Source organism: Oryx dammah, unplaced genomic scaffold, assembly GCF_014754425.2.
Source record: "Oryx dammah isolate SB20612 unplaced genomic scaffold, SCBI_Odam_1.1 HiC_scaffold_26, whole genome shotgun sequence".
NCBI classification, from domain to species: Eukaryota; Metazoa; Chordata; class Mammalia; order Artiodactyla; family Bovidae; genus Oryx; species Oryx dammah.
This window is the reverse complement of record NW_024070210.1, coordinates 44,627,590-44,650,999: the sequence shown is the minus strand read 5'-3', so window position 1 is coordinate 44,650,999 and position 23,410 is coordinate 44,627,590. Positions and strand designations below refer to the sequence as shown.

At 43.8% G+C, this 23,410-nt stretch overlaps 1 protein-coding gene and 1 non-coding gene across 2 annotated transcripts in view; one reads left to right on the top strand and one right to left on the bottom strand.

Annotated features, from left to right (window-relative positions):
- Positions 1-480: 480 nt before the first annotated feature.
- On the bottom strand, positions 481-553 carry TRNAE-UUC. Its single transcript has one exon. It is a non-coding gene; the product is annotated as a tRNA-Glu (tRNA).
- A 2,290-nt stretch (positions 554-2,843) lies between these two features.
- The window catches only part of MYO5C (myosin VC), a 100,742-nt gene continuing 80,175 nt past the window's right edge, over positions 2,844-23,410 (top strand). The window contains exons 1-8 of the mRNA XM_040227605.1: positions 2,844-3,005; positions 5,516-5,626; positions 8,311-8,476; positions 9,029-9,173; positions 12,508-12,664; positions 14,809-14,952; positions 15,658-15,739; positions 16,919-17,026. Of these exons, the coding sequence (XP_040083539.1) occupies positions 2,844-3,005; positions 5,516-5,626; positions 8,311-8,476; positions 9,029-9,173; positions 12,508-12,664; positions 14,809-14,952; positions 15,658-15,739; positions 16,919-17,026 (1,075 nt within the window). The remainder of the gene's footprint in view (positions 3,006-5,515; positions 5,627-8,310; positions 8,477-9,028; positions 9,174-12,507; positions 12,665-14,808; positions 14,953-15,657; positions 15,740-16,918; positions 17,027-23,410) is intronic.

Sequence of the window (23,410 nt, the reverse complement as noted above, 5' to 3'; positions counted from 1 at the left end):
TTAAAGCAACCCAGATAACTTAGGGAGTCATGATTGATAATCAAACCGATGATATACATACATTTTTGTTTGATAAGTGAGGTAGCTTATATTAACTAATAGATTAATAAATGTGCGTCTCAACCAACTTTGTCCTAGTCTAGTCCTGGTACCTGACTCTTTGTTTTATACTTATTCTTTATTTCCTTCAACAACTTATTATGAAGATTTAAAGTATACAAAAGAGTTGAAAGAACTTTACAGTCAGCATGTGTCCCACCACCTAGATTGCAGTATGAATATTTGACTGTATTTGTTGTATCGCATCTGTGGATCCTTCTAAGTCTTCTGTCCACTCCTCAGCCCATCTTATTTTTGGAAGCATTTTAGGGTAATTGCATACATCAATCCATGTCCTCCTAAATACAGTATGCATGTTGTTCAGAGTTCCATATTCGGTTTTTGGTTTTTGGCCACACCACATGATTTGCAGCATCTTAGTTCTCTGACCAGGAATTGAACCTGAGTGATGGCAATGAAAGTGCCAAGTCCTGGACCACTGGACCACCAGGGAATTTCCAAGAGTTCCATATTTGTGTAGTTCTTTGTGTAAAATTTCCAGACAACAAAATGTACAAATCTTAAGCATACATCCTCTGAGGTTTGAAAAGTGCTTAACACCTATTAACCAAAAACCCTTCAAGGTATAAAATGTTGCCATAGCCCACAAGAGTACCTCCCTGGATCCACCATACCTGGAGGTGACTATTGTTCTGAGTTTTTCTCCACATTGTATTTGTTTTACTTGTTCTAATACTACATTTAAAGGGCTTGTACAGAATGTACTCATTTGTGTACAGCTTCTTTAACCCAGTCTAACACTTGGAGATTCACTCATGTTCTTGCTTGTATCAGTAGTTAATTCTTTTTATTGGTTAGTAGTAGTCCATTGTATGAGGATACCACAGTTTTATGTTTTTTTATTCTCATGGACACAGAATCTAATTTTTAGCAATTATGAATAAAGTTACTATGAAATGTTCATGTACAAGTCTTTCTTGTAAACATATTTTTGATATTTGCCTTGTTTTCTTTCAGCCATGGTGCATACATGCGGGACCTTAGTTACTTGACCAGGGGTCAAACCTGTGCCCCTTGCAGAAGTCTTACACACTGCCAGGGAAGTCCCATATTTGCCTTTAAAGTTGGCTTAAAGCTCAGCATTCAGAAAACGAAGATCATGGCATCCGGTCCCATCAATTCATGGGAAATAGATGGGGAAACAGTAGAAACAGTGTCAGACTGTATCTTTTTGGGTTCCAAAATCACTGCCAATGGTGATTGCAGCCATGAAATTAAAAGACGCTTACTCCTTGGAAGAAAAGTTATGACCAACCTAGATAGCATATTCAAAAGCAGAGACATTACTTTACCAGTAAAGGTCCGTTTAGTCAAGGCTATGGTTTTTCCTGTGGTCATGTATGGATGCAAGAGTTGGACTGTGAAGAAGGATGAGTGCCAAAGAATTGATGCTTTTGAACTGTGGTGTTGGAGAAGACTCTTGAGAGTCCCTTGGACTGCAAGGAGATCCAACCAGTCCATTCTGAAGGAGATCAGCCCTGGGATTTCTTTGGAAGGAATGATGCTACAGCTGAAACTCCAGTACTTGGCCACCTCATGTGAAGAGTTAACTCATTCGAAAAGACTCTGATGCTGGGAGGGACTGGGGGCAGGAGGAAAAGGGGACGACAGAGGATGAGATGGCTGGATGGCATCACTGGCTCGATGGATGTGAGTCTGAGTGAACTCCGGGAGTTGGTGATGGACAGGGAGGCCTGGTGTGCTGGGATTCATGGGGTCTCAGAGTCAGACACAACTGAGCGACTGAACTGAACTGATTATGATTTACATTACTTATAAAAATAAAATAGGCAAAATATAGAGAATATATAAAATCATAGTGAAGAAGAATGAAAAGTCATAATTATTGCCCAGAATTTTATGTAACTGAGATAAGTATGATCTCTCAACCTAAAGAAATATTTCCCCATGGTGGAAAGGCACCAGCAGGCCACGGGCCACATGTCAGACCAGGCCGTCATTTGGCCATGACGTTTGCCTTCTCAGCCGTCCAGAAGCAGAGATTCACGGAGGACAGTGTCTTGTGCATGACTGTCCCCAGAGTCAAGGATGGTGCCAGTGCCAGTTCAGTGACCAGGGACTGTACTCAGCAGGATGGCAGGCACTTAGGCAAAAGTGCCTTGACTTTCTCTCCTAAAGGCGCAAACATTGCCTGTTACAAGAGTTTACACACTTGACAGTTACCTTCAGAAAGTCCATCTGTCCTGGTGAGGGACAATGCCAGAGGACAACATGCCTTTGGCCTGTGAATATAAGGAGGTAGAACAGAGGTGCCACTGTAGGCACCAGCCTACACTGGTTGCTCATCTCAGGTCTGCTTCTGGGGAACCTGGAGTCCCTGAGGCTAGTTTTCTCTGGAAATGAGGGTTAGATGCTAGATGGCCTCTTAGGCTTCATCTAGATCTGGGATGGGTTATGAGCTATCCAGCCTCTGGATTCAGGAATTTTTTTAAGTGCTGCTTCATTTCTCCATGTGAGTGCTTCCCAATTCTTGTTCCTTTTGGCCTGGTTATGTCTCAGGGCAGAGGGGTATCCTGTATCCCCATTGCTAGAAACCACCGATATGTGAGCAGAGAGATGCAAATATGCACATATGCACATACAGCTCTAGGTTAGAGATTGGCTGAGTTGGTAAAAAAGACCATGTTGACAAACCAGCACTGTGCCAAACACATACATGATAGATGCCTAGGTGTTGAATCTGTAAATTAATGGCTAGATGCATGAATGAACAAGAGAGTAAAGAGCAAATAAATGAATGGATGACCATAGAAGAATGTGAGATGTGGGGTCCTGGTCAAAGCAAGCGCAGTCAGTGTATGATGCTGACGGCACACATGCAGGAGAGAGAAGAACGGCTCACAGAGTCCTGTCACAGCTGCCTGGTAGGCACATGGCAGTCACTTTGTGTTTCTCTCAAGCAGCATTCAGGAACCACTGGTGAATTCTGGAGAGTGAGGCTGCCTGCTTCCCAGTGTATGAGTGTGAATTGTTACATTGCCATAACAACATATCATAGACTGAGTGTTTCAACAACAGAGGTGTATTAATATTTTCTCACAGTTCAGGAGGCTGGACAGCCCATGATCAAGGTATTGGCAGGGTTGGTGTCTGGTGAGGGTCTTCTGTTTGGTGCAGACAGCTGTCTTCTCACTGTGAACTCCCATAGCCTTTCTTTTTATGCATGCAGGTAGAGAGAGTGTGTTTGCAAGCCCTGTTGTATCTCTCTTCTTATGACATTAATCCTCTCGGACCAGGGCCTTGTTACCTCATTTAGCCTTAATTATACCTCTTAAAGACCCTATCTCCAACTGCATTCACATTGGGTTTAAGGCTTCAACATATGAAGTCTGGGGAGGTGGAACAATTCAGTACATAGCAGTGTGGTTCAAAAGCCTAAGGACTTGTACATCAGCACAGAGCCCGGTGGGAAAACTGAGCTTGGAACTTCTGTGCTTCCCATGGAGGGAATCCCTTGCTGCTGACCAGTGTGGTAAGACTGTGATAACACCACTGTAACAATACTTCCACAGCATTTTACAAAGTGCCATCAACTACACAGCTACACAGTCTTATTTAATTTTCCTGGCAAACCTATGAAGTAGGTCTTGTGCCCATTTTGCAGATGAGAAAAGTGAGCAGGAAAAGTGTCTGGCCCAGAGCCACATAGTCCATTAGTGGTGAAACAAATCCCTCTGCTTCAACTCATGTCACAGTGCTCAGATCTTCCCACTGAGGGACTCACAGATTTCCTTTCCCCTCGCAGGCTTTCCTTTTCTTTTCAAGATATATTCAGGAGGCTTTGGGAATTCTGTTACTTGTGACACGAAGCAGCTAGACCTGGTGCATTGCAGATAGATACACTAAAAATTACCTCAGGGGCTTTCCTGGTGGCTCAGTGGTGAAGAATCTGCCTGCCAATGCAGGAGACACGGGTTTGATCCCTGATCCGGGAAGATCCCGCATGCCGCAGAGCAGCTAGGCCCGTGCACCACACTTATTGTGCCTGTGCTTTAGTCCAGGAGCTGCAGCTGCTGCAGTGTGAGTGCCCTAGAGCCTGTGTCCTGCAACAAGAGAAACCACCACAGTGAGAAACCGTGCACTGCAGCTGGAGAGGAGCCCCTGCTCGCCACAGTTACAGAAAAGCCCACATGGCAAAGAAGACCTAGCACAGCCGATAAACAAATTTTAAAAATTATTAAAAATAAATTACCTCGGGCTTCCTTTGTGGTTCAGCTGGTGAAGAATCTGCCTGCAATGTGGGAGACCTGGGTTGGGAAGATCCCTTGGAGAAGGGAAAGGCTGCCCACTCCTGTATTCTGGCCAGGAGAATTCCATAGACTCTATAGTCCATGAGGTTGCAAAGAGTTGGACACAACTGAGCGACTTTCACTTTCAAAAATTACATCACAAGCAAAAATTAGGTAAAAGTATTTCTAGTGAACTTCAGTTCAATTCAGTTGCTCAGTCATGTCTGACTCTTTGCGACCCCATGGACTGCAGCATGCCAGGCTTTCCTGTCCATCACCAACTCTTGGAGTTTACTCAAACTCATGTTCATTGAGTCAGTGATGCCATCCAACCATTTCATCCTCTGTTGTCCCCTTCTCCTCTCGCCTTCAATCTTTCCCAGCATTAGGGTCTTTTCAAATGAGTCAGTTCTTCACATCAGGTGGCCAAAGTATTGGAGTTTCAGCTTCAGCATCAGTCCTTCCAATGAATATTCAGGACTGATTTCCTTTAGGATGGACTGGTTGGATCTCCTTGCAGTCCAAGGGACTCTCAAGAGCCTTCTCCAACACCACAGTTCAAAAGCATCAATTCTTTTGTGCTCAGCTTTCTTTATGGTCCAACTCTCATATCCATACATGACTACTGGAAAAACCATAGCTTTGACTAGACGGACCTTTGTTGGCAAAGTAATGTCTCTGCTTTTTAATATGCTGTCTAGGTTGGTCATAACTTTTCTTCCAAGGAGCAAATGTCTTTTAATTTCATGGTTGAAGTCGCCATCTGCAGTGATTTTGGAGCCCCCAAAATAAAGTCTGCCACTGTTTCCACTGTTTCCCAATCTATTTGCCATGAAGTGATGGGACCAGTTGCCATGATCTTCGTTTTCTGAATGTTGAGTTTTAAGCCAACTTTTTCGCTCTCCTCTTTCACTTTCATCAAGAGGCTCTTTAGTTCTTCACTTTCTGCCATAATGGTGGTGTCATCTCCATATCTGAGGTTATTGATATTTCTCCCAGCAATCTTGATTCCAGCTTGTGCTTCATCCAGCCCAATGTTACTGACCTAAGTGAGCAGAGAAAACTTTCCCTGAATCTAGTCATCTAACAATTTGTATTTTGCTTTTAAAGTGCTGATATTAAACCTGTCTTATTCTCTTGGTCAGTACAACAGGGTTTGGATTCCTGATTCTGAAGAAGTTTGGAAGTCTGCTGAAATAGCAAAGGACTATAGAGTTGGTGACAAAGTTTTGCAACTCCTGCTGGAGGATGGAACGGTGAGGGTCCTTGGTCCTGGCTGTGTATAAAAGAGGAACCGTGGGTGTGTACAGGAGGGACAGGCAAATGTTGCTGTGGGTGCAGCCCACGGGTGGGCACATGAGGGGCAGCTGCTGCTGTGGATCCAGCTGTGTTCTTATGCCCCTCCCACATGCCCTGCCCCCACCCCACACTGCCTTAAGATAAAGTTTCCTACATCAACTGAGTCTCTCTCTGGAGTGAGAAACAGTAGATAGGTCTGTGTTCTGTGTTGCCTTCCTGGGGATTCAGCAATGCTGGGAGGATGCTGAAATACGATTTTATTTTGGTTTTATGAGTCTCAGCACAGAGACTGGGTGAAGATGAGAAGCTTGGAGAAGAAGTTATTTGAGTCACTGAACTATAAAGACATCTTACTAGATCCACAGCTAGGCTGACCTTAGGTTTTTAGAATCAAGTCTTTGGGTGCAGAGCTGGACAAAGGATTTTCATGATCTGTCTGGATGTGGGAGTTAGTCTGGGGAATATCACGTGAATATTAAAGTGGATTTCCAAGGTATGGAAATATCTCTTAGAGACAGAACATGATATTGCCTATCAATCAGACTGTCCTGGATTCGGGGGTCATTTCCTGAGAGTCTGGGAAGGGAGACAAAGCAGTTTAAAAAGGGCACATGCTCTAGAATCAGACTATCTGGATTCAAGTCCTACCACAGCCACTCACTAAGTCTGTGCCCGTGAGTCCTCACCTTCTTCACATGTCAGGTGAAGTTAGCAGCAGCAGGACCTCACAGGGCTGCTGGAGATCAGGTGAGATCATGCTTGGGGGGATATGCAGATACAGGGGATGAGGCCGAGATGCTGTTCTTTCCACTTAGCCTTCCCATTCCCAGCGGATACTCCTTGGGGGCGGTGTGGGGGGGGGCAATTGTTGAGTCTCAGTTATCTGATTAGGGATCAGATGGCTTTGGAGAGAAAAATCTCAGGGCGGCAGCTGCAGTGGCAGTGTGCTGCTTTAGTAACATGAGCAGGGCTTCAGGTGGCCACATTCCTGGCCCTGAACCAGCTGCCCGGATGGAGGAGGAGGGGGAGAGGCAGGTAAGGGGATAGGCAGCAGCACTGGGCTTCAGTTAACCCATTGTCTCTGCCGTGAAGGACAGAGCCTGCTTTGTGTAAGAAAATGTCACCTCTGTCTCCAACAGCCAATCTCATGCTCTTCACAGTCACATTTCCCCCCTCCCCCAAAGACTGTCTACTCCGTTTGTCTTTCCCTCTCTGTTTCTTTTACACATAAAATGTACACGTGTGCACACACACACAGTGGCTGAACTGGAAAAGGAGGTTGTTAATTTTAAAAAGATAACAGAAAAACTCAGGAAAAATAAAAAATTATAAATGAGTAGAAATTTTCTTTATCTTATTCTTGAAAGTGTGTAGGTTAAGAATAGCCTGCTTGGGGCAGGTCCATAACATAACTGCATTGATAATGAGCAGGCAGCTGCTCTGGGGACCTGTGCCCAGTTGTCCTGGACTGCCCCGAGCTGCTCTCCTTATGGAAAACAGCCCAACAAATCAAACCCCCAGCCAGCACTGACTGGCAGCATCACGACACAGGTGTCAGAGTCAGCCAGACGCATGTTAACTGAGTGACCTTGGACAAGGATCTTAACTCCTCTGAATCTGTTTCCTTAAGTCTCAGTTTGGGATGCCATGCCCTCCTTGGAGAGCAGTTTTGAGAATCAAGTGGAAACCAATGCAGAGTACTTGGCCCAGGGGCTGCAGAGCAGGTTCTTGCTAAGGGGGAGCTGGCTCACCTTTTGCACCTTGTGCCTTCCTGGGAAGGAAAGCAGCCCAGGAAGGTGGAAGAGAAGCAAGCCTGCTGGGTGACGTTGCTCAAGTCACTTCTCAAAGCTGAGAAATGAAAGTACAGGAAGGTAGAACAGGTGGTAAAAAGGGCCCTTAATGCTCTAACACCTACAAGACCCACAAGACCTTTATTCTGCTCAGGCAGTTACTTCCAGAATATGCACTGGTGAAATCCCACAGAAGAGAGGCCATCCTGAGCCGGTTACTCAGCCCAGGGCTGAGGTTGATGGAAACAGGCAGCCCTGTAGCAGGAGACATGTGCCCCTGGGAACACAGGCAGCTGCAGACAGGAGTCACCTACACAGGGAGCTGCCCACAGACAGACTCACCCACATCGGCTCCTTTGGACACTCCTCACCACCAAGAAGGTCAACTTCATTCATACAGAGATACAGTAACTTTAGAGCTTCAGTGGACCTTAGATCACTGAGTCATTTAGCAACAGAACCTTGTTTTCAAATGAAAATTTTTATGGCTGAATCACATACAAATAGAGCCCCTGTGTCAGAAATTGGATGGGGTACCCAGGTCCCTGGCCATATGGCTTCCCGTCACCCCTCAGTGAGGGTTCTGTAGTTCTGAGGACCCCCGATCCAGTCCAGCCCATCTTTTCACAGATGAGAGAAGAGAGACCCAGAGAGGGTACGTGACACACCCTAGGGCACACAGTTAATACCTTGATCCCCTGGCTCCCAAAAGTCAGATTATTTTCTCACTGCTATACATACATTTGTTTTCCAGAGTGCCAAAGAGGGGTAGATAGGAAAGAGGACAGTGATTCAGCAGAAACACTCCAAATTTTTTACTTCCAGAACTTTAATTTCATCTTTGTCCAAAGGAGCTGGATTATTCCGTTGATCCTGAATGTCTGCCTCCACTTCGAAATCCTGACATCCTCGTGGGTGAGAACGACCTCACAGCCCTCAGCTACCTCCATGAGCCCGCGGTGCTCCACAATCTCAGAATCCGTTTTGCAGAATCCAAACTCATTTACACCTACAGCGGTAAGGAGAGCAATCTCAGGAGAGCAGGAATGACACTGAAATTTAACACTTGCTGTCTAGAGCATCCTTTAGATTATGTTTGTACTGGAAATGTTGACTTCTGCCAAAATGTGTAATCACACCTAAACATTTGCCCAGATTTCTATCTAAAAGTTACAGACATCTGAACTTAGAGAATCTGTTATAAAATGAACTATCTCGGTGGGAAGCGTCTTCAACAAAAACTAAGTTTGGACTACCAAGAAAAATGTATGTGGGTAAAGCTTGTGTTTGAGTTTCTATTGGATATAATAAGTTTACTACTGGAGCAATATTATCATTATGTTTACGCTGAGGATGGTAAGAGCCTCTCAGTTTTAGCGCATTGCCATCTGTCGTCTTGACTAACCTTAAGAGTGGCCTAGAAATATAGGTGACATCAGCAGGGAACTGAGACTCAGAGCATAAAGTGACCTACCCAGAGTCACACCGCAGGTTTAATAAGTGGCTGATCTGAAAGTTTCTCAAAAGACCTGAGGAGGTGACATCACTGCATCCAACATCTTTCCCCAGGAATCATCTTGGTGGCCATGAATCCTTACAAGCAGCTGCCGATATATGGAGATCCCATCATCCATGCCTACAGCGGGCAGAACATGGGCGACATGGACCCACACATATTTGCCGTGGCGGAAGAGGCATACAAGCAGATGGCCAGGTGGGGCTTCCTCTTATTCTCCCAATGCTCCTACATTTCCTGGGCCCTCATAGTGGCAGGGAGACAGCTGGCCCAGCCTCTAAAAGTGACCCTCAGGGACTTCCCTGATGGCCCAGTGGTTAAGAATCTACCTTGTAATGCAGGGGATGTGGGTATGATCCCTGGTCTAGGAACTAGACATGTTGCGGAACAACTAAGCCCGCTGCTACAACCGCCACAAAGTTCCTGCATGCTGTTCCTGAGACCAACAGCTAAAAAATAATTATTTTTAAGTGACCATCAGGCTGGAGGGGGTGCTTGGTAGGGCAGACTGACTTGTACTGAATAGCAAATGTTAGATATAGCTGACCTATCTCCACCAAGCCTCCTGCTTTTACTCCTTCAAGGTAGTCCTGTTGCTCCTACCAACCTGGGAATAGTCAATGCTTTTCTTGCAATGTGTTTGGTTGGAAGAAAACGGATTTTTTTCTCCACTATGAGATGTTTAGGCTTTTTTACCCAGCCAAGGCAGAAGACTCATGATAGATGAGCACCGGTGTTAGCTGTAGGATATTTGAAGTTTTATGCTAATTTTGCCTTTTCTTTCTTGTGTGGTATGTGAAGTTCTTATTTTGTTAGCCCAGAACGAGGCACTGTGCACACACTCCCACACATCACCCCGAGTGCCCTCAAAAGAACCCATGATGAGGATGCCGAGGCAGTGGTCAGATGACAGATTTGAAGCCACCCACCCAAGGTCACTCAGCAAGAGAAAAGCAGAGCTGGGATTTCCGCTCAGATTTCTAGATTCATGTGTAATTTCTTTTCCTCATAACTATTCTGTTTTGTCTTCAACATCCTTCCTAATCTGTAAAAGGATCTTTGTAGATCCTTACAGTTTGCAAAAGAACTTTCATAGACAGTGGTCTCATTTGAGTCTGGAAACACCTCTGTGAAGTCTTCTGAGCTGCCATCATTTCCTTATTTCTAGATCAAGACTTGAGACACAGGACCTGAATCTGCTACTATTTACTGCATAACCCTGGACACAGCCTTGAGCTCCCTCAGCTTCAGGGTCCTCATCTGTGAGCTGGATGCTCAGTGACTTAAGCAAGATAGAAATGCATGATTCTCTCATGCAGAAAAGTCTGATGGGTAGTCCAGGACTAGCATGCCACCTCTACCAAGTCATCGGGGACCCAGTACTTTCCAGCATCCTGATCCTTGGGGCAGGATCCACATCCTCAGAGCCAAGCTAGTGCTCAGCCCTCTTCTCTCTTTTCTAGGCTACAGAGTGTTCCAGGGAAAGGGTGTGTCCCTCCTGGTTAAGGAGCCCTCCCAGAAGCCCCACAGAGCACTTCTGCTCATAGCTTATTGGTCAGGATCTACTCACATGCCTGTGCCCAGCTGCAAGGGAGGCTGGGATATGTAGTCTTTTGTATGGGCAATAACATGCCCACTAAGAACTGGAGCTTAGACCCTAAGAAGCATGAGGAGGATAACTGTTGGGTCTAGAATTATCAATTAATAACCAGTCACCTGGGACACCTGAACCCCATGTCCTCCAGCTCGGCAGGTGTCCTCCAAGCTCCAGTCAGGCCATGAGGGACTCTGTGACTCCCTCTTCTCTGAAACACATCAGAGGCTGGGAGACAGGCCGGCTTTGCTCTTGAGGGCACCAACTGGCCCCGAACCTGCCATCCCTACTCAGGTGCTGTGACAAATGATGTAAATTCTCCCCCTTTCCTGAGCCCTGGTGGTAGCATGGAGACTCCTGAGCAGAGGGCAGCCAAGCCTGACAGTGCCAGAAAATAAAAGCTCTTGAAGGTTCCCCCCAAAGTTGCCAGTTACCTTGGCTTTTGCTGCAGCAAGTTTTCTTTCAATCCTCAGACACCATGGTTCTAGGATTTACCCTGGCCCCTGCAGGTCTCCAGGGCATCCGCAAGACTAGAATCTGTGTGCCTCAGAGCATACAGGACTACTCCTGGGTGTCAATAGCATGAGCTTATTGGAGCTTCCGAGCTGAGCCAGGTTCAAGCTTGAAGAGCCAGTTTCCTTTGGAGGCCTGTCTAACTGCAATAGCGGAATTGAACATAAAGCAGGCTCTTGTTGGACTTGTGGATACTACACTGGGAATCAGGAGAGCTGGCTTCAGTAACCCCAGGGTGTCATTCATGTCCTCAGCATCTTAGCGTCCTCTGTGGAACCAGGGACTGTCTCTCTAATGTCCTCTCCAGAGTTCCCAGGGAGGCTGTGTGTTCTGTGCATCACCAAGTCACTGTTATATTCATCTGTAAAATGGATATACAGTATGTGGTTTAGGACTTTTGTGAGGTTTAAATGAGAATCCTTGTAAATTATTCACCAAGGACCTGACACACAAGTGGTGCTAGGATGGCACTGTAATAAGTTTCTACCATCATCATCTTATGACATGAAAAGTTCAGTGCATTTTTTAAAGATCTCCATGTTATATAACAGAGTATGTTGGCTTATGGAGCACACGTTTCCAGGCACATCTCAAGTAATTGCTCTCAAATAATGTCTTAAAAATGTTTTTATATTTAAATGAAAGGAAAAAGGAGGTGACATAGGCCCGAGACTGCTGTCCTTAGAGACTTAGGTACAAGTTTGGCCCATGGTGAGCCTCTGGGAGCTTGGATTTCAGGAGGGTTCATAGAATTTCCTAATTGCTGAGTAACAATTATGAGTGGCTCACTATACCTAAACTGTTTGTGTGAACAAGGTGGTTTGGGCTGAACATCCACTTTCCTTCTGGGCATCTGGAATTTTGGTATGTGATTGGAGAAGATACCTGTGTGACTAGCCCCCAATAAAAACCCTGGACACTGGGTCTCTATTGAGCGTCCTGGGTAAACAGTGTTTCCCATGTATTGTCATAGTTCATTGCTGGAGGAAGTAAGTGCATCCTGCCTGACCCCCCGGGAGAGGACTCTTAGAAGTTCACACCTGGCCTCCTCTGGATTGGCCCATGTGCCACTGACCCTCGCTGATTTGCTCTGTCTCCTTCTGGAGTAGTAAGTCTTAACCATGAGTACAAACGTGTGCTGAGACCTGTGAGTCCTCCTAGTGGATCACTGGTCTGGGATTGCCCTTGGGAACTCTCAATACAGGGGACACAGCAGGAGACAGAGTTGTGTGTTCAGCAGGATCACAGAGAAAAAGACTAGAAGGAAATTCACTGGCATGTTAAAAAAGTTACTTTAGCATGATAAAACCAGGTCCTTTCTTCTGACTTATCTGCACTTTTAATAGTGTGTGTATATTGCCTTTTTAATGGGAATAAATGAACATTTTAAAAGAATTTTTTAAAAAATCCTTTTGTTTGCCTTAGAAACAATAAAAACCAGTCAATAATTGTAAGTGGGGAGTCGGGTGCTGGAAAGACAGTGTCTGCTCGCTATGCCATGAGGTACTTTGCCACCGTCAGCAAGTCCAGCAGTAACGCTCACGTGGAAGACAAGGTCCTAGCATCAAACCCCATAACTGAGGTGGGTACCCTGTGGGGATGGGGCGCGGGGGCAGAGGCGTGTATATGGAGAGGTGGGCTGGTTCATGTATATAGGTGGACCTTGTTTTATCATGCTTTGCTTGATTGTGCTTTACAGATATTTATTTTTGTTTGTTTTTTTTTTTTAAAACTAACTGAAGATTTATGGCAGCTCTGTCAAGCAAGTCTATCAGCTCATTTTTCCAACAGCCTTTGCTTATTTTTTGTCTCTAAGTCATGTTTTGATAACTCTCACGGTGTTTCAAACCCTCCACCAGCAAAAAGGTTATGGCTTGTTAAAGGGTCAAATGATGGTTAGCATTTTTTTTAGCAAAAAAAAAATTTTTATTAAAGGTGTGTACATTGTTTTTTAGATACAATGCTATTTCACAGTTAATACACTATATAGTGCAAACATAACTTTTATCTGCACTGGGAAACCAGAAAATTCATGTGACTTTTATTGTGACATTTGCTTTATTGCAGTGGTCTGGAACCAAACCCATAGTATCTTCAAGGTATGCCTGTATGTGGTCCTTTAAAGACCAAAGAAGTAAGGGCAGGAAAGAGCCAGGAAGTCTGTTCCCTGGTGGGATTTGTAGGAGACTGGAGCACGGATTGCTGGTTCCAAAGCGTCTCTGCTCTACCTACTGGGCTAGAAGTTCTACCATCAGGATTTTAGGAGTCCCCTGTTTACATTTATATCCCAGGGAAATTTCCTCAACCACAGACACAACTGGTACACCGAGACCAGCAGTGTTCTCTAGCCAACCAACACCAACTTTCATAAGTTGATTTTTAAATATTCAGGAATTTTTTTGCAAGTTTTTGTTAAAGCCTTGGTAGTTTGAAATCAGTCGTGGTGGAAGTAGTTACACCTTTCAAACTGGCAAATGTCACATATCCAGGCTCTTCCTCCTCCCTTCCCCAAGACTGACTCATTAGCACACCACTGACTTGGGCAGACATATGGGCAAGGCCACCTGTGATGGCACCAAGGAGTAAGGAGACAGCCCTCAAGGAAGAAAGAGCATCTGACAGCTCAGGGGAGAGGGAAATGAATTGATTTGGATTTATTTGGAAGTGTAGCAAATAGTTAAGACTGTTAGATTCTTAAACATTTTCTTTCTGCTCTCTCGAATCAAAATCCTCAATGAATATTTATCAGACCACCTATTTTGTTCAAGTCCCTATGCCTGATAATACAGGAAGTAAGGAAAAGATTAAGGTCCAATCCCCAAGTTTTAAGACTCCTCTAACATAGCATATTTTAAACTTAAATAGAAAGATAAATCACAACCCAAGATAGCTATAAAAAGGTTGTCAAGAAACACTACGCTGTTAAGTGCCCCCAGGATAACATTGTGTGGCTGTTTCTTTAGGGTTGGTCTCACCTGCAGTTATAAGCTCCATGAAGGAGGGACCATATTTACTTGGTTCATCTTCACCTACCGAGCTTGTGGCCCATGGCAGGTGCTGAGTGAACATATGTTGTCTGAAAGTATAATGACCTGGACAGGAGCGCAGTATTTGTGCATAGGAAAGGTACTTCGATATGGAGGGTGCCCAGGAAGGAAGAGGGCAAGAGGAGAGACAGAAGTCAAGAGTAGAAGTAAAAAGCAACAGTCATGCTCAGTGTGGGAAGGATGGGAGAGGGCTGTGTTTTGGTTGAGTAGAAAGTTTGAGTAGGGAAGTGATAAGGACAAAAATAAAGGTTGGATGAAGGAAGTGGACTTTAAGCATCTCCAATATTTTAGGCATAGATGAGTTGAGACACTTTATATTGATACTATCTCATTTAATCCTCCCAACTCTGTAAGATGCATCCTTATATTACAGATAGAGAAATTGAGACTCAGAAAGATGCTTGCTAGCATCACACAGATAGTAAAAATGAACCTGAGGCCATGAAACATCAGAACCCATGCTTTCCCTGATCCTGCTCAGTGTCTACCAGTAAGATTGAGGAGAGCCTTGAAGTAAGATTGAGGAGAGCTAAGGATATGTTTCATTCTTTGCGAGCCCCTGCCTTCCAGCCTCCCTCTCTAATCAGATCTTCCCCTAGCATACAGGATTGGATTTTACTATAACTGCTCCATGAATATGGATGCAGAGGTTTTTTAATGTTGTTGCTGTGTTTTGTAGGCTGTTGGAAATGCCAAGACCACCCGCAATGACAACAGCAGTCGGTTTGGGAAATACACAGAAATTAGTTTTGATGAGAGAAATCAAATTATAGGAGCGAACATGAGAACTTACCTGCTGGAGAAATCCAGAGTTGTCTTTCAAGTAAGGATAAAAATATTAGTTAAATTTCCTTTTTCCCGACTTTTATAGTGTGGCTCACATTTATGTATTCATTAGACAACCTATGTTGTTTGGTGACTTGAAGTAGAATTTTCCTCTTTCATTTGCAATGTGTGTTATTTTTTTCTGTTTCTTAAAAATGAAAATTCATGGTAAGTACAGTATCAGTAGAATTTCACAATCAAGGGGAAAGTTTATGACTTTCAATTTTAGGCACTTTAAAAATTCTTAGCATTTAAAGATCATTTGTCTTTCTAGAACACAAAAACTACTTAAAATAGACCAAGTTGTTAGTTTTTTTTTTGTATTAGGAAGAGAATGGGATCAGAGCTAGTGAGGTGGGGTTTAAGAGAAAGATTCTTCTGTCCATAAAATGGAGAAAATTGTCTTCATTTTGACGCAGAAGGAGAGAAAGTAAGCCTTGTATTGCAAGGAGTTTCTTTAAAATTTCAGCTAGTACAAATTACATTATTCCCGTTTCATAGAATGTTTTCGTTTAATATAATTTTCTCTGAGGTGGTTATTTGGAAGGCGATCTTGGACCACCAGGTTGGATCACAGCAAAAACACAGGTAGATGTCCATATCCGTGTGATCAGATTAGCCATCTAAGACCCTCTTATGGAAAACCTCACATTTTCATTTGTAAAGGTCTGGTGTGATTTCAGGATTCCTCTTTATTTTACAGTCAGAAAATGAACGAAATTACCACATTTTCTATCAGCTTTGTGCATCCGCCCAGCAGTCGGAATTTAAACATCTTAAATTAGGTACGTAATGCATGTTGTGTAGAAGAGTCTCTTTTTTGTGTGAGAATTTAAATTCTAGGTTAATCTCTTCTTCTTATAATAACATCACTTTTAAAAAGTATTCTGTCCAAAAACATAAGGTCCTTCAGTTCCAAGAGTGGAACTGATGGATTTAACTAAGAAGATTGATTAGTTAGGGGCAGGTTGGTCCAGGAATCAGGTACCCTTCAACTCCAGGGTTCTTTTCAAAGCTCCAGACCAATGGAGATCATCCATCTAGAATCACCTGAAGAAGGCTTCTGACCACTGGGACTTACTGATCTAAGTCCTCAAATTTTATTTTTTATCTGAATTTCCTTGGATGGTCATTTTTCTAAGGTATGACATATTTTCCCTAAGACAGAGTATCTACATCATAATTTGAACATCCTTGAAGATTCAAAATCATTATTAATTGTAATCATAATTAATGAGCCACTTTTCCTTTAGTGCAAACAGCCCAGCTCCTGTGGTACCTCAGCTCTCCTGTCTTGGTCACCCGGGCTGGGTTGGTAGATAGAATTGTCTAGTGTATTGGAGTTGAATGCACACTCCCTAATCCTGAAGAATTTGCTTGCACTTGTAGAATCTAAGTTTCTTCGGATGTTATATATTGATAGTATCCATGCCTTATCTGCCAAACAGAATGCAAATAGTGAATGTGGAAGGGCTTTCTGAAGTGTCACTTACTATTATTTAGGTGTACATCTGGGCTGCCATCTATGGGGTCACACAGAGTCAAACATGACTAAGCGACTTACCAGCAGCAGCAGCAGGTTATTACCTTGACCATGGTGATGTTTTTATAACAGTATACATATATCAAAACTCATCAAGTTTTCTACAAGTTTTTCTACATTCAATGAACCTCAGTAAAGCTATATGAAATTGTTAGCTATGGGAACAAAAACCATGTGCTCTGGAGTCAGGCCTGCATTTTACTTCTTGCTCTGCCACAGTCACTGTTTGACTGTGAGCGGGCCATTTCACTTTTCTGAGCCTCAACTTCTGAGTCAGCAATGTAGAATTCTAAGGAGTCAGTGGAAAAACACTTGTGAAGTGCTTAATATAGCACATTAAGTGTGAACTGCTCTTCTTGCTTCTGATAAACATGTATGTTCACCTTCTTGTGTCACGAACATTATGATCTTTTGATTTCAGGGAGTGCAGAAGAATTTAATTATACGCGAATGGGGGGCAGTACGGTCCTTGAGGGTGTGAATGACAGAGCCGACATGATAGAGACTCAGAAGACCTTCACACTGCTGGGTGAGCGAAAACATCTGTGCCAGGCATGGCCGTCTTCTCTAAGAACGCAGGCATGCCCAGCATGCGTGTGTTTTGAAGACATCTGATCTATTCTAAGTTTAGGATGTTGTTGTTGTGTTAGTTGCTCAGTTGTGCCCAACTCTTTGTGACCCCATGGACTATAGCCCACCAGGCTCCTGTGTCCATGGGATTCTCCAGGCAACTGGAATGGGTTGCCATTCCTTTCTCCGGGGGGTCTTCCCATCCCAGGGATCAAACTCAGGTTGCCTGCTTTGCAGGTTGATTCTTTTACCATCTGAGCCACCACCAGGGAAGCCCAATTTTAGGATGAGTCAATCAAAAACCATATTTAGAGGCCAGATGATCTAGATTGTGCGTTTCCCTTGACAGATCTAGAAATCAACTCCTTTGCACTCAGGCTCACTGGCTTGCTGTGAGAAGCATGAGCCATAAACCCTGCGGATGCTCATAAGCTCTCCAGGCTGACTACAGAGAAGACAGGTGAAAGGAAAGGTCTGAGTCAGTTTAGAGGTGTGATGTTGAGCCTACTTGGCCTTGACAGGTATCCTGATGATCATGGAAAAATAAGGGACACCTATATGGAGTTCACTATGCACCAAGCACCGTTCTAAATACTTTGTTACCTGTATTAATTCATTTAAACCTTATAACCACCTTATGAGGTAGATGCTTTCTTTTTTTTTTGCATTTACAATAGGAAAACTGAGGCATGGAGATAGTAAGTGATTTACCCAAGGTTGGGGTGGCTAGTAAAGAGCAGAACTGGCATTTATACTCAGGGTCTTTAGACATCTCATTTGTGTACAGAAAACCTGATCTTTAATTGCTAGGATGCTGACCCAGGTGAAGTAGGTACTCTTCAGTTTTTTCCCACCTTGCCTTTCCCACATGGAGCTCAAGTTTGAAAAGACTACAAGTGATATTTATAAAAATAGCCATTCACTTTCCCATTTTGTATTAGTCTAGACATACATACAAAACTGCCAGTCAAAGCTTCTGATCAATGTGAGACTACAGACCATTTTTACATCTTACAGAAAATATTTATCTCTTATTAGCCCTAGCTGTTTTCATTGTTGTGGCCTAGTTGATGATATTTGAATGCAAAAGGCAAAGAACTTGAGGTTAAATATATCAGAGTAATAGGCAAGATGAGCACAGTTGTGTAACTGAGAATGAACACAAGATGGTTTCCTAAGCACAATTTCCATCCAATTCTGCTCCTTCAAAACTGTTTTAGGATTCCCCTGGCGGTCCAGTGATTAAGACTGCCTGCCAATGCAGAGAATGAGGGTTCAATCCCTGGTTGAGGAGTTAAGATCCCACTTTCCTCACAGCCAAAAAAACAAAATATAAAATGGAAGCAGTATTGCAACATAGTCAATAAAGACTTGGTCCTTACCCTTTGGGTCCTTACCCAAATTCAATAAAATCATCCACATGAAAAAAAAATCTTAAAAGTGACCGCTTTAAGAAGGGCAGTTTAGACAGTGTCTAATACTGTGATAAGCAGTTTTGGTACTTATGAACATTTTCTTAAAATAATAATCATGATTTCAATCTCTGTGTAACATGCTTCTTTGAGAGGCAGCACGACGAGGGGACAGGCAGCCTCGCTCTGGCAGAGCTTCCAGGGGACCTATCCTTCCTTCCCACCTCTATAATGTGTCACCTCACAGTGAAATGATGCAGGCAAAAAGAGGATGCTTTGCAATCAAATAAGAATTAAAAGCCAAGCTGGCAGGACTCTGGAGGGTACCCTCTCTAAGACTCAGTCTCGTGATCTGTAGAAGGGCTGTATTCCTTACCCACAGGACACTCATGACAACTGGTAGGGAAATGCACGCAGCACCAGGCTGAGCACACAGCAGATACTTGCTAAATGTTCCTGCCTGCTTTCTGTCTCTAGGAACTATACCCTGTCATCCAAGCCCTAAGCATCCTTTGAGCAAAACCATCCCCTCCTCCAGGAAACCCTCCCTAATTATTGGAAGTAGCAGCAGCGATTTTTTTCCGGTTTATCACATACATTAGATCATTGGCAGATTGTAGCCTTTTTTTATAAATAAAGTTTTATTGGAACACAGAGACATTCTTTTAACTATGATCTATGGCTGTTTTCATGCTATGATGCTAGAGTTGAGTTCTTGTGACAACCTCTATGGCCTGCAAAGCCTAGTAAGAAAACATTTGTTGAACCTTGTCCCAGGTGATAGAGTGAGCATAGTTGATGGGTTCCTTTGACTTTTATTGAAATCTGTGAAAGGACTTGTGGGTGGATTCATGAGCCTAGCTTCAGCCCCAGTGTATCTAAAACATGGACATCTCCTGAGGGCCCCTGACCAGGCAAAGAAGTTTCAGCAGTCTTTGGAGACCTGTTTCCTGCTGTAGAGTGGATTCACATATGGGACTTACTGTAACTTTGAGATTGCCATCATCCTGTGACCCCCACAGCCAATAATCTCATGCTGTGTGTCAATTTCATGGTCTGTGAACCTTCCTTGTCCAACACAGTAACCACTAGCCACAGATGATTGTCTGTGTTAGTTAAAATGAGATAAATTTTAAAATTCAGTTCCTCAGTTGCACTAGGCGTGTTTCAAGTGCTCATAACCATATGTAGCTAATAGCTGCCATGTAGTTCAGCGCAGATAAAGAACATTTCATCCTTAAGGAAAGTTCTGTCCAACAGCACATCTCCAACAATGTGAATATCTCGTGTACACCGCTTAGCCCATGGGTTGTGTCCTCTTGTTTGTGTCTCAGTGTTTTCTGTCTTAGATGTTGATTCCCTCATGAACAGACTACCCAATGTGAATCATACATAGGCTTATAACACATTTGGGCAGATACCTTTCTTAAAATGTCATTGCTAAATAGGTACTTGCTGGTTGATTTGTCCATTGCTGTGATTTGTTATGGAGACGGTTTGGAGAGACAGGCAAGGTTAGCACTGAGGTCATCCAGCTCAGTACCCAGATCCACTTCACAGCATACCCAGTAAACAGACCTCTGGAGTCTGCTCACACTTCTTTGCCTGTTGTGGGGTTGTCAGGAGAGCATCACGTTTAGATACCCTGGGGTGACCTAGGGCAGCTTTGTGATTCCATGGGTCTTTTCATACACTGCAGCGGTCGCTGGCACTAAATTGCTTAGCTATGACACATGCAATGTGATTGTGACCTTGGCAAGTTCGCTAGACTTTCTGTGCTTTAGTTTCCCGCTCTGTAAAATGGGAATAGTTCAGTTGCTCAGTTGTGTCAGACTCTTTGTGACCCCATGAACTGCAGCAGGCCGGGGTTCCCTGTCCATCACCAACTCCTGGAGCCTACTCAAACTCATGTCCGTCATGTCGGTGATGCCATCCAACCATCTCATCTTCTGTTGTCCCCTTTTCCTCCCACCTTCAATCTTTTCCAACATCAGGGTCTTTTCCAATGAGTTGGTTTTTCGATATAGGTGGCCAAAGTATTGGAGTTTCAGCTTCAACATCAGTCCACCAGTGAATATTCAAGACTGATTTCCTTTAGGATGGACTGGTTGGATCTCCTTGCAGTCCAGGGGACTCTCAAGAGTCTTCTCCAACACCACAGTTCAAAAGCATCAATTCTTCGGCACTCAGCTTTCTTCACAGTCCAACTCTCACATCCATACATGACTACTGGAAAAACTATAGCTTTAACTAGACAGACCTTTGTTGGTAAAGTAATATCTCTGCTTTTTAATATGCTGTCTAGGTTGGTCATAAATTTTCTTCCAAGGAGCAAGCGTCTTTTAATTTCATGGCTGCAGTCACCATGTGCAGTGATTTTGGAGCCTAAAAAAATACTAGTACTTTATATAGTTGTAAGGATTAGATGAGGTGAGGTGTGGAAAGTATTCAGGATAGTGCCTGATGCAGTTTCACGCTCTTTCTCTTCTGGCTCTGCTTCTGAGGTACTAAAATGGTTCTGGTACCCAATTCCAGTATGTTGCTGGGACAGGGGTCTCCCATATCGCGCTGTTCCCTGGACACCAGCTGGGTTCCTATAGTGCAGCTCAGTGCTGACATTGTCTACCTGGAGAAAGCATTCGGTCTCACAGGTTGAGGGCTCAGTCCCACATGGCTGGACCCCCGGCCCTGTCAGGTGACAGCCTCCAGTCCAGGTTGTTCCTGGTGCTCCTGACGGAAGGGCTGTAAATCAGAGGTTCCCTTAACCACCTCCTTGAATTCAACCAATTTGCTGAAGCAGCTCACAGAACTCAGGGAAACATTTTACTTAGTAGATCACCAGTTTATTATGAAAGAATATAAAGCTCAAGAAAAGCCCATTGGAACAGATACATAGGAGCAAGTATGTGGGAAGGAGCAAAAACTTCTGTGCTGAGTGTGTCACTCTCCTCAGTCCCATGGGTCCACTCCAGGGCTCTCCAAACCTTGCCCTTTTGGGGTTTATGGAGACTTCAGTACATGTACACCGATTAAATCATTGGCCATTGACAGTGAGTCCAACTTGCAGTGCCTCTCTGCTCCCCGAAGGTTGAGGGGTGAGACTGAAAGTTCCCACTCTCCATTGCAGGGTTGCTTCCCCTGGCAACCAGCCCCCATCCACACATGACCCAGGGGGCATTCCAAAATTGCCTCATTACCAAAAGACAAAAGTCTCTCTCACCACTTAGGAAGTTCCCAGGCTTTTTGAAGTTCTGTGCCAGAAACTAGATGAAGGCCAATTTATATATTTCTTAATACAAATCACAATATCACAGGGACCTTAGCAGACCAAGAGTTACCCCCTGAGGAAGCAGAATGGGGTGCATTTTGATCAAGAGCTTCCTTTGTTCTTCTGCTTACTCTCATTTAATTCATCCTTTGATCTCTGCCTGACCATTAAGATCTCTGTCAGAAAGAAAACTCTGGAAACAGATCTTTCCTGGACCTCAGGTTCAAGGAACTTGACCACTGTGTTTTTTGTTGAAACCCACTTCAAGCCATCAGTGCTTTTGCAAGGATTTTATCTCATTGAAGAGAATTACTTAACTGAGGTCTTAAGTTCTTTCTTTGAGTCATTGCTTTGGAGTTATTTCAGTTTTGTCAGTTCTGGAAGGCATGGGCTTAGTCATGGATTATGCACAGAGTGGGAGTGCCAGAGCAGATTCTCAAAGTTTGCATTTTTAGTTGCTTTTCCTTGTCACTTACCTGTCATTTATCATGGTGATGCCCTGGAGGTTATTTCTTTTAGAATCTGCTGTCCTTCAAATGGAAATGTTAGCTTGAAATGGAGTGACTGCAAATGTCTGGACTCTGGTTGAACTGGAGGCATCTATGTAATTTTGGTTTGAAATCATATCTGACTTTAAAAAAAAATTATTTATTTTTAATTGAAGGATAATGGCTTTAGAATATTGATTTGGTTTCTGCCATACATTATCAACATGGATCACCCATAGGTGTATATATGTCCCCTCTCTCCCACCCCCCACCCTTTCCCATACCTCTAGGTTGTTACAGAGCCCCAGTTTGAGTTCCCTGAGTCATACAGCAAATAAAATCATATGTGACTTTGATTTTGTGTGATCTTTGAAGGAGAGAAGACTCTCCAGGTTTTGAAATTCTTTTGAAACGTGACCTAGCTGCTATTGAGATATTCCAGGTATCTTCAAGTCAGAAGCAGCAGTGACCACAATGGCTCTTTCTGGGCATTTAGGGCCTGCTGCTTTTTTGCTGGAGGAAGTGAGGGTCTCCTGTTGGCTGAAAAAAAAATGCACAACCTGAAAACTGAAAATTATGTTTTACTCAGTAGACAAAACAGGGCTTGAGCCCGGGATGCAGCCTCTCAGACAACTCTGAGGGACTGCTCTGAAGAGGTAAGGGAGGAGCCAGGATATATAGGAGTCTTGCAGCAAAGACCAGGTAGTCAGAACATCAAAATATTACTGTTAGTTAAAGAAAACCAGGTATCTCAAATTAAGGAATTTAGCGCTTTTCTATCCTATACATGGGAAGATGCAAAAGTCTGGGCTCAGTGAAATCATTCCTTTGATAGGCACCTTAGCTACCTAGGACCAGTATTCTGCTTTTCTCCATCCTGAGTCCCCTCAGGGTGCACCCCTGGGGGCAGTGATAGTGGCTGAGAGCTTGATGGCCACAGCTTCCATTGTTTGCTGATGTGGCAGGCAACTCTTTTCAATCACAAGTGATATTCCACCTATATTGGTCAGGGTCCCATGCAAGGAACGTGGGGCACATTCAAATAAGATAAAAGGAGGAGAGTTTATTTACCAAGGGAGCAACTACAAATTGCAAATTGTGTGGGGCTGAGAGGACTGCAGGGAGCAGTAGTGGCCGGGAAATAGCAATTCTTTCTGTTTGGGCACAGGGGTGTT